This window comes from Oryctolagus cuniculus, chromosome 15 (genome assembly GCF_964237555.1).
Source record: "Oryctolagus cuniculus chromosome 15, mOryCun1.1, whole genome shotgun sequence".
NCBI lineage: Eukaryota > Metazoa > Chordata > Mammalia > Lagomorpha > Leporidae > Oryctolagus > Oryctolagus cuniculus.
The window spans coordinates 60524501-60540086 of record NC_091446.1 but is presented as its reverse complement, the minus strand read 5'-3'; the positions used below and the strand labels follow the sequence as shown (position 1 = coordinate 60540086).

The window sequence follows — 15586 nt, the reverse complement described above, 5'->3', positions numbered from 1 at the left end:
ATCAGCAGATGGTAGGTCTGTGTCTCCCTCTCTGTCTAATTCTGCCTACCAAATATTTCAATTTCTTTCCATTTGTATTAATTTGATAACCGGAACATTAAAAAAGTCATCTTCCATTACACAAACATAGGCACCAAAGAAGAAGCCAAGTGCACTAGCTTTTTTTAGGTCACAATAGTAACATCCAAGGAGTGATCTGATGTGCTGTGTAGTAAAAAGTGAGGCCTGAAGTTCTGGCATCTCACATGGGCGCAGGTCGGGTTCAAGCTGCTCCACTTATCCAGCTCCCTGCTAGGATGCTTGGGAAAAACAGAATATGGCCCAAGTTGCTGGGCCTCTGCCACTGATGTGGGAGACCTGGAAGAAGCTTCTGGCTCCTGGCTTCATCCTTGCCCAGCCCTGGCCATTTGGGGAAGGAACCAGCAGATAGAAGATCTCTTTCTCTTTACTTTTCTCTCTGTATCTCTGCCTTTCAATTAAAAAAAAAAAAAAAAGTATATGGAACAGAATTTTACACCACTAACAAATGTCAGCATATGGAGATACAGAATGCAAGTTTAAAAGTAAATTTAGGAGGCCGGCATCAGCATCCCATACGGGCACCGGTTCAAGATTCAGCTGCTCCACTTCAGATCCAGCTCTCTGCTCTGGCCTGGGAAAGCAGTGGAAGATGGTCCAAGCCCTTGGGCCCCTGCAAGAGCATGGGAAGACCCAGAAGAAGCTCCTGGCTCCTGACATGGGATCAGCGCAGCTGCAGCCATTGTAGTCAAATCGGGAGTGAACCATCAGATGGTAGACCTCTCTCTCTTCCTCTCCTCTCTCTTTCAAATAAATAAGTCTTAAAAAAAAGTAAATTTCAAACTACGTATTCCATCAGTTGAATGCTTATTAAATTCCTTAGTTCTAATATTTAAACTCTACCTGAACTTCTATGGACTTAATTCTAATATTCTAGGATCCCCATGTCTTAGAAAAGTTAATAAAAACCACCATAATACTATTTTAATATACCAAAATTATTCAGTTCCCTAATTTGGTTTTATTTAAGCTCCATTTTTTCACTCAAAATAAATTTACTGAGTGCTGACTATATGGTGAACATTGATTTCTCTAATATACATAATCACTAATGAAACCTACTTTTTTTCTTAGACATACAATACTAATATTTGGTTTTATCAAGATGTAATATTGAATTGCTGTTAACAGTTGTAAAAATTTTCATTAAACTACTCAGCAGGAGTATTTTATTTCATTCCTTATCTCTGCAGTATTTTTGTATTTGTGAAAAGAACCAGAAATGCATTACTATATGCTGAGATGGTCTATTCAATCTGAAAAGAAATATTGCACAAGAGGAAATAAGAAAGCAATTTTGCTATTATGTGTTTCATGGAAAATGCTAAACAATTACAGTCAGCCCTCCATATCGACAGGTTCCCAAGCAGAGAACTGAACAAACCACAGATGGAAACTATTTGACAAAAAAGAATTTCAAGCGGGAAGAAGGGAAAAGAGTCCTGAAGTGGGATCTTTCAGAATTCAGGCCTTCTTAAGTATGGATTTCTTTAACCTGAGAATAGTTTGCATTTATCAATCTTTTACTGAGTAAAGCATATTATTTAATACTTTCCTATTATATACATCAGGAACAAGTCTCAACTAAGATTTCTAAGAGTAAATTTACTAAGAGTAAGTTTTAGTGCAAAACCATCACCACCAGCATATCGAGATAAGCAAAAGAGCGTGCTTACTGATTAGTTTTCAGGCCCTGGGCTAGGACTGGGAAATCCAAGAGTTATGATCTAATCGCATGGACATGAAGAAATAAATAAAATAGGCTCTCCAATTAGGTTTTCCATTGGATTATAATTCTTTGACTCAATAGTAGCTTTTTTAAAAAATTGGCAATTTGTGATAAAATCTGCAGATATATTTTTCAGTTTATAATAGTTTTACCACTGAGATTTTTTAAAATGTAGTCAACTTCTTTTTTTATAGATATCTTTAGCGGTATTGTACCTAAATTAGAAAACTCTTGCCCACTTCTAGTTTATAAATAAGTCTGCTACTAGTACCAACATGAATTCAGGCTGTTGTATTTTTTCACACCATACTATACATGTCTTCCATTGTCAACTCATTTCACGGCTCCAGATGGCTGTTTGGACTTCAGCCATTAAATTCATGTTTCATAAATGTTGAGTAAAAGGAGACGATGGAAGCAAGAGAATAGACTATGGGACTATAGCAGGAAGATTCTGCAAAAGGCGAGAGTAATCTGTGGTCAAAATAAGGTTTACATGTCGGGAGTCATGGAATGGCAAGGGCCACAAGGCTTCTAGTATGCTGGAGTATTTTAAATCATTTTGTAGCGGGTGGCAACATTGAAAAGTTCTGCATGTGAAAAATTCATTGATATGTACACTGAAGATTTGTGCATGTTGTTGTATTTAAGAAAACTAAGGCCTTCAGGTACCGGTGCTGTGGTAAAGCCACCGCCTGCAGTGCCAGCATCCCATATGGGTGCCGGGTCGAGAACCACTGCTCCATAGCTCTCTGCTATGGCCTGGGAAAGCATCTGTGTGGGAGGCCCAGAGGAAGTTCCTGGCACCTGGATTTGGCCTTCTAAGATCTCACAGATCATTTACACTTTAGAGGGAACTGCACTCAAAATACATGGAGTCAAGAAAGCAATTAATGTCCAATGTCCAGTGCTGGAGCTCCCAGGGCTGCGGCCTGTACTGTGGGTTAGTGGGTTAAGCCACTGCATGAGACACTGGCATCCCATGATTGGTGAAAATGGTGACCAAACAGCGAGGAAGAAGATGCTTTCCTCATTTACATAAATACATAAACATTCTAAAGGTGTAAGATAACCAATCAAATCCAGAACCCAGGTAAAGGCAGAAAGCATGTGGGAGTGGCTGTTTTTCTAACTCTCTAACTCTGTAATTCAAATAAATAAAAATTAGTCTTATATATTTGAAAGGCAGAGTTAGAGACAGAGAGAGACATCTTCTATCTGCTGGTTCACTCCCCAGTTTGCCTCAACATCCAGGGCTAGTCCAGGCCAAACCAGGAGTCAAGCGCTTCTTCTAAGTCTCCCCTATGAGTGCAGGGTCCTAAGCGCTTGTGCCATCCTCCACTCCTTTCCCAGGTGCTTTAGAAAGGAGCAGCCAGGTGATGAACCAGTACCCATATGGGATGCTGGCATCACAGGCAGCGGCTTTACACACTACAGCAACAACAGGAGGAATCTCAAAAGATTCTATGTTGGAGAACTGTAAATAAGGGCTAGTATTGTGGTGCAGCTGGTTACACCACTGGCCTGGACGCCAGGATCCTATGAGTGCCAGTTTGAGTCCTGGCTGCTCTACTTCAGATCCAGCCCCTTGCTAATGCACCTGGGAAAAGCAGCAGAAGAAGGCCCAAGTGCTTGGACCTTGTCTGGCATGCGAGAGACCAGATGGAGCTCCAGGCTGCAGTCCTCGCTCTGGTCCAGCCCTAACTATTGTGGCCGTCTGGGGAGTGAACCAGCGGATGTTTTTCAAATGAATACGTCTTTAAAAAAATTGTACATCACTGTGTCTGTGTATCTTTGCAGACATGAGTATCCTTTTGAAATGATATAATGGGCAACGAACTTCCTAAAGAAGCTGAATCAGTTCTGACTTGTTAGTAATCATGGATTTTTGAAAAATATCAAATTAGTGATACGAAAGGTTTTATAAAAGTTGTAGACCCGGTTTTTCCTTCAATATGAACTGATAAAAGGCATTAATTCAGTAACATTTGTAAAAGCTACCGAATGATAAAGACATTAAATATTCACACGTCTGGTGAAAATGGTGACCAGAGAAGAAGAACACCCTTTCATCATTTACATAAATACATAAACATTCTAAAGGTGTAATCCAGAACCCAGGTTAAGGCAGAAAGCATCTTCTTGTGGGAGTGGCTGTTTTTCTAATCTACATTTTCCTTGGAGGAAAAAAAAAGTTTTTACATATGGCATAAATGCATTTTGAGAAAATACGTAAATACAAAACACTTACCCATTTAGCAACTGGACAGCCACGAGAGCTTTTCCCTTCTTTTCCCGTGTACACTACTTCTTCTATCCTTACTGCCTTTCCTTTTTGTCCATACCTGAGTAAAAAACACAGTGGAGGGAATGTACTAATTAATTGCAATCTATTCTTGAAGTTGCCAGTTTCTAATCTCTAAATTTGCATATGACATAGGTGTACAAAAGTTCAAACATCAAACACGCCTCATGAATTACTTTTGTTAGAAATTTGCTTTTGTGTGGCAGATATTTTTATTTGTCAGCTAGCTCTGCTTCTTTACCCTTAAAGCTTGCTCTAATCATGGGCTGGCTCTAAAACAAGCAAAGGGAATTAGGGCTATTCGGTGTGGAAGGCGGTCATTGGAACTATTTCTCCCAGTATACAGCAAGAGAAAAATAAATATTCCTGAATTGATCAAAGACCATTAGCTTTGCTTGCTGAGTGCCTCGCAGAGTGACAACTCATGTGATGAGTGACTCAGGAGAGACGCCTGGACACTCATACTCCTCAACGTTTCTCCGTGCACATCCTGCAGGTTCTCAGAGATAATGTCTTTGCATTGAGTCAGGTCCACAATACAGAATGATTTTAACAGGGAAGCATATTTCCTCACCTATTCTCCATGATTTCCCTGACAGCAGCAACACTGGGTCCTGCCCCAAGGTGTGTATAATATGGGCCTTTGTCTTTTTGTGTACCTCGATCTGTGGAAGGAATAAGATTATTAGACCCAAAGCTTTACAGCATTTCAGAGGGGCAAGGAGAAGCTAGTCTTGCTTTTTCTTTTTTCCCCTTTCACTTCAGAACCAGGAATCTCGACAAGGTCTTGGTATGCTTTGATAATTAAAGTCAAGGACTTAGGCCCTGGAATTGGTCTTGTTAATGTTCCTTTCTTCCTCAAAGAATCAGAGAAAAAAATTAGTTTAAGATCTTAGCTTTATATATTCTCTCATCTCCTATGTGAAAAAAAAATTATTTAATAAGTGTAAAATTAAAAGTTCTTCAAGAGCAATAAATCTTCCAATCTTGGCCTCAGAATCCTATTCAAATTGAGTCTAGTAATTTAACTGCAAAGAATTTATCCTATTGTATACCTCCACAATTGTTTATGGATTATGCGCTGTAAGAATATTTCTTATTATAATTACCAAAAGAAAAGAGAAAAACAGAAAGTAACATCTTTAACATCTGTCAGTAAGTCATACATTAAATAAAATATGGGATGTTTATATAGCAGAATAAGTCAATTAAGACAATGATATTTACAAACATTTAAAAAAGGTATGATTTCATTAAGTTAAAAGGTACATTCTGAAAAAAATGGAACAAAATTAAAATCAGAGACAATGTTAATTCATATAGGGAATGAGACTATGAAAAGATGTTTGCATCCTATTTCTGGACCATTTGAATTGCTTTGAAAAGGAATTATATATTTCTTAGAAAACAGTATTTTTAACTTGACTTCTTAAAATGTGTGAGTATAATGATCTAGGGAACTCAGTATAGCTACACCAAATATGACAGTCTTCATTTTGAATGGATGTCAAATACAAGGAAAAATTACTACTGCAGCATCTTTAAGCAAGATACACTCAGTAGAGGTAAACTTATATTTGGTGCTCTAAACTAGTGGTTCTCAGCCAGGGGAAAGCTTTAGCAATAAATGAAGATGGTTTTGGTTGGCATTACTGAGCAGGTATATGTATACTATTCCTGTTGGCATTTAGTGGGTAGAGGCAAGTGACACTGCTAAATACCCAGATACACAAAGGACAACCCCCTCCCCCCCCCAACAAAGAACAAGTAGGTCTACAACGACAACAGTGCTAAGCTGAGCAATCTCAGGAATGCTGGCCCTACTTGGGATGATTTCTGGGTGCTGTTTGCTTTTTTTATTTATGTCTTTATGATAACTTCTCTACACATGGTAGAAGCCATGAATTTGAGTGCTTAAACAGTCACAGATACACTGAAAGTATTCTGGCTATTTTTGCTTCCTACATACTTAGACTTTGTATAAACAATCTTAAAACTACACGATTAGAATCATGCACATAGCAGAAACTCTAGCTCAAGGATATAAACTTCAATGGCACTCATTTTTGAAGCAGAAGTCTTTTTCCCCCCTTTTGTAATGATACTCAGAAAAGAGTTCCAAATATTATAACTCAGATTTTTAAAGCAAGAGAAGAGTAAGCTCTGGAATTGAGATTATGTTTAGTCACTTACATGCACTTCTCTGCACCTCAGATTGGTCATTCATAAAATGGCCACCCTTTGCAGATTTGTTGTGTTTTGTGGCCAGCCAAGGGCAGGCCCAGTCCCAGACATAGAGTGAGAATAGGAGCCACTGTCATTATTACACTCTTCTCTCCTTGGGCTAAGAACCTCTCATCGTCTCAATTCAACTCCACTCACAGAGCACTGTCACCCTATCCACATGGAGAGATCCTTCTCAGAAGAGCACATCCTTGCCACTAAGCAAGGTGTTTGTCTAGGCTGGGTGTTGAATGGTGATAAGAGAAATTGAAGGATATTATTTATATCAGACAATTAAATGCACTTTAAATAACTAAGAACTAAAAGTCATCGCTTTGCAATTTTTTCCATGGTGGTTGAATAGAAAAAATGAAGATGAAATACTAATCCTTCCAAAAAATCCTGCTTAGTAAGTACTACTGTACCACTTCTTCCTAGTCTTTGTGTTTCGGGATCCTAGTTTAAATGAGACTTTCAATAACTAAACCTAATTCAATGGGTTCAAAACCAGCTTATTTTACAAATTGTCTTATCACAATCACAGAATGGCTGTATGTATAGACTTCAGGCAGCCTACCAAACTTCCATGATACCGTCTATTTTAGTTTCTTGTACTTTAACACAAACATCAGATTTTCTTTCTCATATCTGTGTACTGACCATAGATAAAAACTAAACATTAGGATTCAAATTTAGTTTAAAAATATCGAGCAAACTTCTGACAATCTTCACTCCAGTCAAAAAGTCCTCAGAGCTTTGAACAAACTGATAAAACTATAAGCTTTTAAATGTTCTTTCAGTGATTCCAAAAGCATAAACTGCATAAATACATTCATTAGAAATCAGTATGGGACGCAGCTATTAGCACAAAACTACTTGTTGTAGTGCCAGTTCTTATCCAAGCTGTGAAGCACGTAGAAACCTCTTGTATTTATTTGTTAAGTTTACATCTGTTTCAAGTGCTATCTCACAATAAAAAATAAAAATACAGTTGAAAGGCTTGTGGGTTGAAACTCTTTTTTGAATATGGGAAGAAAATACAAACTCAAATTATAAGGGAATTCATTCTTATGCTATATGTACAATATACAATTTGAGAGCATTTTGCCTTGAGAGAAATGAGCATATTTTCCACTTGAGAAAGTTTACCTTTGTTTGTCCAAATTATGAGCTGAATTTTCCATTTTTCTGAGCAGAATCAATAAAGGTCCAACAGAAAAATGGGTATAAATTACTTAGTCCACCTCAGCTAGAACAGGAATGGGGCAAAAATATCACACAAGAAAAGATGAATCAGAACTTGGTTCTGTGATGACTCGAAACAATTTATGCAGGTGAAAAGAAGACATCTACACAAGTACTTACCAAGACAGTTGCAGGATGGCACTTCTGTATCTTTCGTTGTAGCCACCAGCCTTTTTGTAGATTCCGTGAAGTAGTTCATGGCGTAATCATTGAAGCTCTTCTGGGCACTTTCTCCAGGGGAAGACTGGGATGGTCCAACACTGGCTGAACATACTTCCTCTTCGTTCTTGGGAGAAACCACCGTAATTCCACCTGAACTCACTACATTGACATTCCTGAGAAGGTCTGCTGGGTCTGGTGAGGGTGTCTCCTGAGAGGCACCAGGCAACGCTGGCAGTCTCTGATGGGGGAGTTGCGCTTCGACATCCTGGTGGATGTGTGTTTGGTCATCCCCAGTCATTACATTAGCACACCGCTCAGAGGGCTGGGGCAAAGGATGAGTTTTCTGATTGACATTCACTGCTGCCTGCACCTGAGAATTGGAAGCTCTGTCTGGCAATGCCTGCCCGTTGGATTCCATTTTGACAGGAAATACTGGGAGGGAATCTGATGGTTCAACCTTCATCATTTTTTCCTGGGTTAACTCAGGGTATCTCTCAAATTTTATCTGACTGAGTGGTGGAAATACTTTCTTGTGTTGGATTGAACTGGCTTGAGTCAGTGGTTTCCACATTTTGGTTAAAGGAGGAATTTTCCCCAACAGAGCAGGAAAATCATGAGGAACAAATTGACCAAATCTTTGAAACTTGGACGCTATCCAAATGTCATGTAACTTACGATACTCATATGCCAACTGTTCCTGCTTCTTTTTATCATTTTCCTCACTGCTTGCGACTATGGGCTTCTTTTTCCTTCGATCTCTTGATGGGGTGGATTTTGTCTTTTTCTGGGTTGGGTTCTTTTGCTTTGCTAATGATGAGCCATGACTACTTTGTACACTTGAAGGTGGCTTCAGTTGTGTTATGCTCTTCTCCTGAACACACTTCTGCTGGACATTATATGCAACAAGGCTTGTTGCAGCATTTTCAACTTTTTTGTCCTCTGGTTTTATATAATTACATTTAATTATTGATGCAAGCTGGGTTAATTGTGTTGCAACGTCTTCCTCAATTTGACTATATGATACATCCTGACAGGATGGATCCTCCTTTGAACTAAGATTTTTGCTGCTTTCCAATAACTGGTTATAATAGCCCACGTTATTATTTCTTGTTGGCAACTGAGGCAAATTTTTGGAACAATCAGCAAGAGTAATTTTACCTTCAGCAACATTTTTATTGGTGTCAATTTTAGATGGATTTGATTTGGGGATAAAAAGAGACACTGAGTTTGCAACTTTTGAATGTTCATGTAACTTTGCGGTAGCTTGGTCAGTAACGGAGCTGATGTGTGATTTGGAAAGGGCATTTTGGCCATTGAATACCACCGGGTTGCCTGAGCTTTGCTGTTCCAAAGATGGACAATGAGGAAGGCTTTGAGGCTCTCCTTCTAAATTTGGGTCTTGTATATCATTTCTTACAGAGTAGAGGATAGCCTTACAGCTGTTTAGCAAACTAGCTGTTCTATGCTCTGTTTCTTCATCCTGCTCTGACTTTGATGGTGAAGAATTCTCTGATGGGGCTTCTGAGAGCTGAGTCAGAGCCTCAATGGCTACCACTTGTTCCAGTGTTAGTCTCCTATCCTTCATTAGAGATAAAAGGCTTCGTTGGACTGGAGAGCCATCTTTTGTTTCTTGACTTGGCATGTTCTCAGGAGTTTTTGGTTGATCACCTTCATTGTGTATACTGGTATGACTAGTTAAGTTGAAGTTTGCAGAATCGGAAGCAGATTTGCAGTTCAGGCCTGGCTTCTGGAAGACGTTACTTCTCCCCTTGAGATGATCACAACTTGCACTAGAAGCAATGGAGCTCATGGCATTGTTGTGGTTTACAGAATCTTTCAGGAATTTATAGGAACTGTTTTCAAAGGCTTTGCCAAATTCTTCAATATTGAATTTTTTAAATGACACATTTGTTTCAGGTGGTATGTAGGGTACATTTTTAATGCCATTTCTTATTGTTTGTGCAAAAGATTTAGGAGGTTTTGTAGTTTTCTTGTCATCTTGGGATTTTTTTGAATTTTCAGCTTCTGACACGCTTGCGACAAGCTCTTCTTTGACTTGATTTGTCAAGTGTGATTTCTTGCTTTGCGTCCAGCTCTCCACCTCGATACCTGTCATGCTTTCTTCATTTTTAGTTACATTTTCAAGGGGATTTGAATTCAATTCCAATCTTTTTTCTTCCCCATGACCACAACTACTGTATTCCATGAATTCTGACTGGGGGCCATTTACTAATTTGTTGCCAATATCTGCCTGCAAAATAAATACAAAATTACTCACAACCTGCTCAAATATATGATTAGTCACTATAGAAACTTCATGATTGAGAGTAACTAAATGCGAAACCCCTGGAAAAAAGCTAAAAGGATATTATTTTTGGGCTTACGTGTCCAGAAGTCATAAAATGACAAACCAGAGTGCATATGCATAAAGAAAGATGAGAACTAGAACTGATCATGATGCCATGACTATTAATACCTTGGAATATTCATTCTTTTTCAAATAAAACAATTAAATATTATTACATTGGTACCATTCAATGGGCAATATCCATCATTTTAGTGTAAACTCTACTGAAGTAGAAAATATATAGAAATGTACAGATTACGTATATAGCTGTGTAATTTTCAAAAAATGAACATTTATGTACCAAAATCACAAGCATAAAATTCTCTCTCCAGTCATCCCAAGAGGTAACCTTTGGCTTTTTAAATGTTACAAAACTGATGTGTATTTACTCAACACAGAGATATCCAAGAGAGTGTATCTTCCTGGAGATGGACATTGGAGTTATTTAGTATTCCGCTATTTTAATCACACTGCAATAACACAGTGTTATCTTCTGGTGTACACGCATGCAATGAATAGCAAGAAAGGAAGCACTAGGTTGCCGTATGTGTATATTTGGATTTGTTAGACAGGTAAAAAAATTTCCTTTAGAAAGTTAGCAAAATATATCCTCAGAGTTGTAATTGTTGTACATTCAAATGAACAGTTAGCATTTCCTGATTTCTCACATAGCTATTTGAGTTAAGAGAGGGACGTAATGCCTATTTTGTAAAAACTGAGGTCAAATGCACATAAAAGTCATCATTGCCATTTAAAATTGTGTACTACATTGATTTTTAGAGTATTTGCAACACAAAACAATAACTGACAACTAATGAATCTTAGAACACCTTCATCACCCCCAAAGGAAACCCTATATCCAGTGACGCCTCACTCTCTATTCCTTCTTCCAGTTCCTGTTTTGTAAAACCTGGAAATAGCTCATCCAGTGTTATACCACAGGAATGGCAGCACCAGAGGTATTTCCTATGAGATCAAGGAAAATATAAAAAAATTGATAAAGAGTTAATATTCATACCATAAAATGGCTTCGAAAAGGAGTCAGACTCAATAGAAGAGTAAGGTTAAAGATAGGAAAAGAGTGTTACATGCCATGCAACTAAAAACTTCCAGAAGGAAAAATGCAGCTTTCCCACCAACTAAATGATAAACATTATAAAGCAGAAATGTACTCGTTAATGCAGCACTTCACGTCTAACGTGGAAAGTGAGAAATAAACTGACACTCTCACGGTGAAATCCTGCGCAGCCATGATGCTAAATGTCAATCGTCATTGCATGGCAAGATATCTAGAATCCATGCACAGTGCAGGGAATAATGCAAGGAAACAAACTCTTGATGAGATTTAGCGCCGGTTTTCCTTTAAAGCACACATTTGTCTAGCACTTTAGGAAAGCTGGTAGGAAAAGTCCACAATATTAACAGTAGTTACTGCTGGAAAACAGAAGTAAGGCAAGGGGGAGGGGCCCCAGTTCTTTACTTGAGGCTTTCATTTTACAGCATGCCTATCCAAGAACACTGAGGTGTCTATGCCATTCGGTTTGTTTTACATGATCTATCAGAAAACACTGGGGAGAGGCCAGCGCTGTAGTGTGGTTGGTGAAGCCCCAAACTGTGCCACAGGCATCCTATGACCACTAGCTGGATTCCCAACTGCTTCACTTCTGATACAGCTCCCTGCAAACATGCCTGGGAAAGCAGCAGAAATTGGCCCATGACCTTGGTGCCCAGCCACCTATGCGGGAGGCCTGGATGGAGTTCTAGTCTCCTGGCCATTTCAGGGAGAGAATCAGCTGATGGAAAATCTGTCTCTCCCTCTATATAACTCTGCTTTTTAAATTAATTAAATAATTCATTAATTATTAATTAATTTTAAAAAATAAAGAACATTTAGGAGGGGCACGTTTTATGGCCCTGTAAGATACCTGCATCCAAAATAGGACTGGCAATTTTGTTTCCAATTCAGCTTCCTCCAAATGTACCTGAGAGGGCATCAGATTATGGCCCAAATACTTGGGACCCTGCCAGCCACGTAAGAGTCCTAGAAGGAGTTCCTGGCTCTTGGCCACCACTTGGCTCAGCCCTGGCTGTGTGGGCACTTGGAGAGCAAACTAGCAGATGGAAGAGAAGGCTCAATTTCTTTCTCTCTCTTTGGCTGCCACTCTTTATTTTTATGTCTTTTTTTAAAAGATTTGCTTATTTATATGAAAGGCAGAATTACAGAGAGGCAGAGAGAGTGAGACAAACAGACAGAGGTCTTCTATCCACTGATTCACTCCCCAGTTGGCTGCCTTGGCCAGAGCTGAGCTGATCCAAATCCAGGAGCTAGCTGCTTCTTCTGGGTCTCCCATACGGATGCAGAGGCCCAAGCACTTGGGCCAAACTCCACTGCTTGCCCAGGCACGTTAGTAGAGAACTGGATCGGAAGTGGAGCAGCCGGCGGCTTTACCCACTATCCCACAGTGCCAGCCCCTTATTTCCTTTATTTGTTAGGCAATGTTATGGAGGAGAGGGATCTTCCATCTGCTGCTTAACTCCCCAAATGGCCACAAGAGCCAGGGCTGTGCCAGGGGCCTAAGCATTTGTCCTACATTAGCAATTAGAAAACAACGATAAAGCTATGGAGATACACACTCTACACAATGCTGGTGTGAGTACAAATGGAGCAGCCCCTATTAAGGTTAATTTGACAATGTTTGTCAGAATTACAATGGAATCTTCCCCTTTGTCAGGTTTATAATTTACCCTTTGAAACTGCAATTTCAATTTTGGGAATTTATGCCTTTTTTCACCTGTTAACTAAGACATGTCTTCATAGCTTTTGGAAAATATCAAAATGTTCATCATTATAGTACATTAATAATAGTACTTGGATCCATAATGGCATGCAGATTTTAAAAATTTCTTTTCAATTTTTAAATATTTATTTGACAGTGAGAGAGAGACAGAGGGAAAGGTCTTCCTTACATTGGTTCACTCTCCAAATGTCCGCTATGGCCGGCACTGTGCCAAGAGCCACTTGCTTCCTCCCGGTCTCCCACGTGGGTGCAGGTGCCCAAGCACTTGGGCCATCCTCCACTGCACTCCCAGGCCACAGCAGAGAGCTGGACTGGAAGAGGAGCAACCGGGACTAGAACCTGGTGCCCATATGGGATGCCAGAGCCCCCAGGCAGAGGATTGGCCAAGTGATCCACAGTGCCGGCTCTGCCATGTAACTTTTTTTTTTTTTGACAGGCAGAGTTAGAGAACAAGACAGAAACTTCTTCCTTTTTCAGTTGGTTCACCCCCCAAGTGGCCGCTACAGCCAGTGCGTTGTGACAATCTGAAGCCAGGAACCAGGTGCTTCCTCCTGGTCTCCCATGCAGGTGCAGGGCCCAAGGACCTGGGCCATACTCCGCTGCCCTCCCGGGCCACAGCAGAGAGCTGGACTGGAGAGGAGCAACCGGGACAGAATCCGGCGCCCCAACCGGGTCTAGAATCCTGAGTGCCGGCACCGCAGGAGGAGGATTAGCCTAGTGAGCTGGGGCGCCGGCGCCATGTAGCTTTAAAAGAGTGAAAAACACTTTCTGTTGTCAACAGGCAAAGATGTTCTGGATATATTATTTTTGTTGTTGTTGTTAAAGGGGGATCTAGACCCAACACATGGAATATTTCTTGCTGTACAACATTATGGGAAAATATTATAACTACACATATATAAGGAAATACATGTATAGAGGGATACAATACAATGGGCCAGGAACACTACTTAGCAATGTGAAAACAGAAGGAATTGGGGAATTCTTCAACTGTGCCAAGACAAAGCCAGGAGCCAGCATCCTATATGGACGCCAGTTTGAGTCTTGGAAGCTCCACTTCTGATCCAGCTCTCTGCTGTGGCCTGGGAAAGCAGTAGAAGATGGCTAAGTCCTTGGACCCCTGCACCTGTGTGGGAGACCTGGAAGCTCCTACCTCCTGGCCTCGCATCGGTGCAGATCTTGCTGTTGCAGCCAAATGGGGAGTGAACTAGCAGATGGAAGACCTCTCTCTCTGTCCTTACCTCTCTGTCTTAACTTTCTTTTTTTTCTTTTTTTTTTTTTTAAGAGTTATTTATTTTTTTTCTTGAGAGTTACACAGAGAGAGGAGAGGCAGAGAGAAAGAGAGGAGTCTTCCATCCACTGGTTCACTCCCCATTGGCCGTAACAGCTGGAACTGTGCCAATCCAAAGCCAGGAGCCAGGAGGTTCTTTCGGGTCTCCCACGAAAGGTAGAATTACAGAGAGGCAGAGGCAGAGAAAAAAAAGGCAGAGGCAGAGAGAGAGGTCTTCCATCTGCTGATTCACTCCCCAAATGGCTGCAATGGCTGGAGCTGGGCTGATCCAAAACCAGGAGCCAGGAGCTTCTTCCAGGTCTCCCACGTGGGTTCAGGGGCCCAAGGACTTGGGCCATCTTCTACTGCTATCCCAGGCCACAGCAGAGAGCTGGATCAGAAGTGGAGTATCCGGGACTAGAACAGGCACCCACATGGGATGTTGGCACTTCAGGCCAGGGCATTAACCTGCTGTACCACGGCGCTGGCCCTCTGTCTTAACTTTCAAATAAATTATTTGTAATTATAGAATTGTAATATCCAAGAGTATGTCACACAGCCTCTGCCTACAATACTAATTCTCACTGTTATATATGAATGTTAGCCGTCACAAAACACACCGAACAAACGAGTAAGGGAAGGGTTTATTGGGGAACACCCAACAGACCCGAGTGAAGGGGTGGCAAAGGGAAAGAGAGAATAAGAGAAACAGAGAGGAGAGGAGCTAGCAAGGAGAGAAGAGATGAGAGGAGCCAAGAGAGAGGAGAGAGCAGAGGAACTGAGAGAGAGAGCCTAGATACCAAAGGAGGAGGAGGCTAAAGAGAGGAACCAAGAGAGCACATGTTCAGGAACAGTTAGCTGGAGGGCGGGCAGGGAAACAGGAGCAGTGAATCCCATTAGGATGGGGTGGAGCTTGACCACAGAGGTTGGGCCATGTGGTCACCTGGCTATCACTGAGCCAGTTTCCTAATACTCACTACCCCTGAGAATACAAGAAGTTAACAAAACAAATGATTGAATAAGACAATGTCATAAGCCCCCACGAGGAAGGAGATTCTGGCTTTCACAGAAATCAATGAAGCAATATAATTAAAAATAAAATAATTTAAATAATTTTTTAAAGATTTTATTTATTTATTTGAGAAGTAGTGTTACAGACAGTGAGAGGGAGAGACAGAGAGAAAGGTCTTGCTTCTGCGGGTTCACTCCCTAAATGTTGTCAACGCCCAGACCTGTACCGATCCAAAGCCAGGAGCTTCTTCCGGGTCTCCCACGTGGTTATAAGAGCCCAAGGACTTGTGCCATCTTCCATTGCTATCCAAATAATTAAATTTTTAAAAATAAATTTAAGTGGGCCGGTGGTGTGGTGCAGCCGGTTAAAGCCCTGGCCTGAAGTGCCGGCATCCCAAGTGGGTGCTGGTTCGGGTCT

At 40.6% G+C, this 15586-nt stretch overlaps 1 protein-coding gene across 9 annotated transcripts in view; it reads right to left on the bottom strand.

Moving 5' to 3' along the window:
• TET1 (tet methylcytosine dioxygenase 1) overlaps positions 1–15586 on the bottom strand; it is a 113288-nt gene that overhangs the window by 25760 nt on the left and 71942 nt on the right. For 8 of the 9 annotated variants that reach the window (XM_008270043.4, XM_017348738.3, XM_051823231.2 and 5 more), the window contains 3 exons: positions 7701–9993; positions 4687–4777; positions 4059–4152 (listed from right to left, as the gene is read on the bottom strand). In XM_008270043.4, the coding sequence (XP_008268265.3) occupies positions 4059–4152; positions 4687–4777; positions 7701–9993 (2478 nt within the window). Of the gene's footprint in view, positions 1–4058; positions 4153–4686; positions 4778–7484; positions 7578–7700; positions 9994–15586 lie in introns of those variants that run through there. The other variant, XM_051823232.2, reaches the window with a different exon arrangement.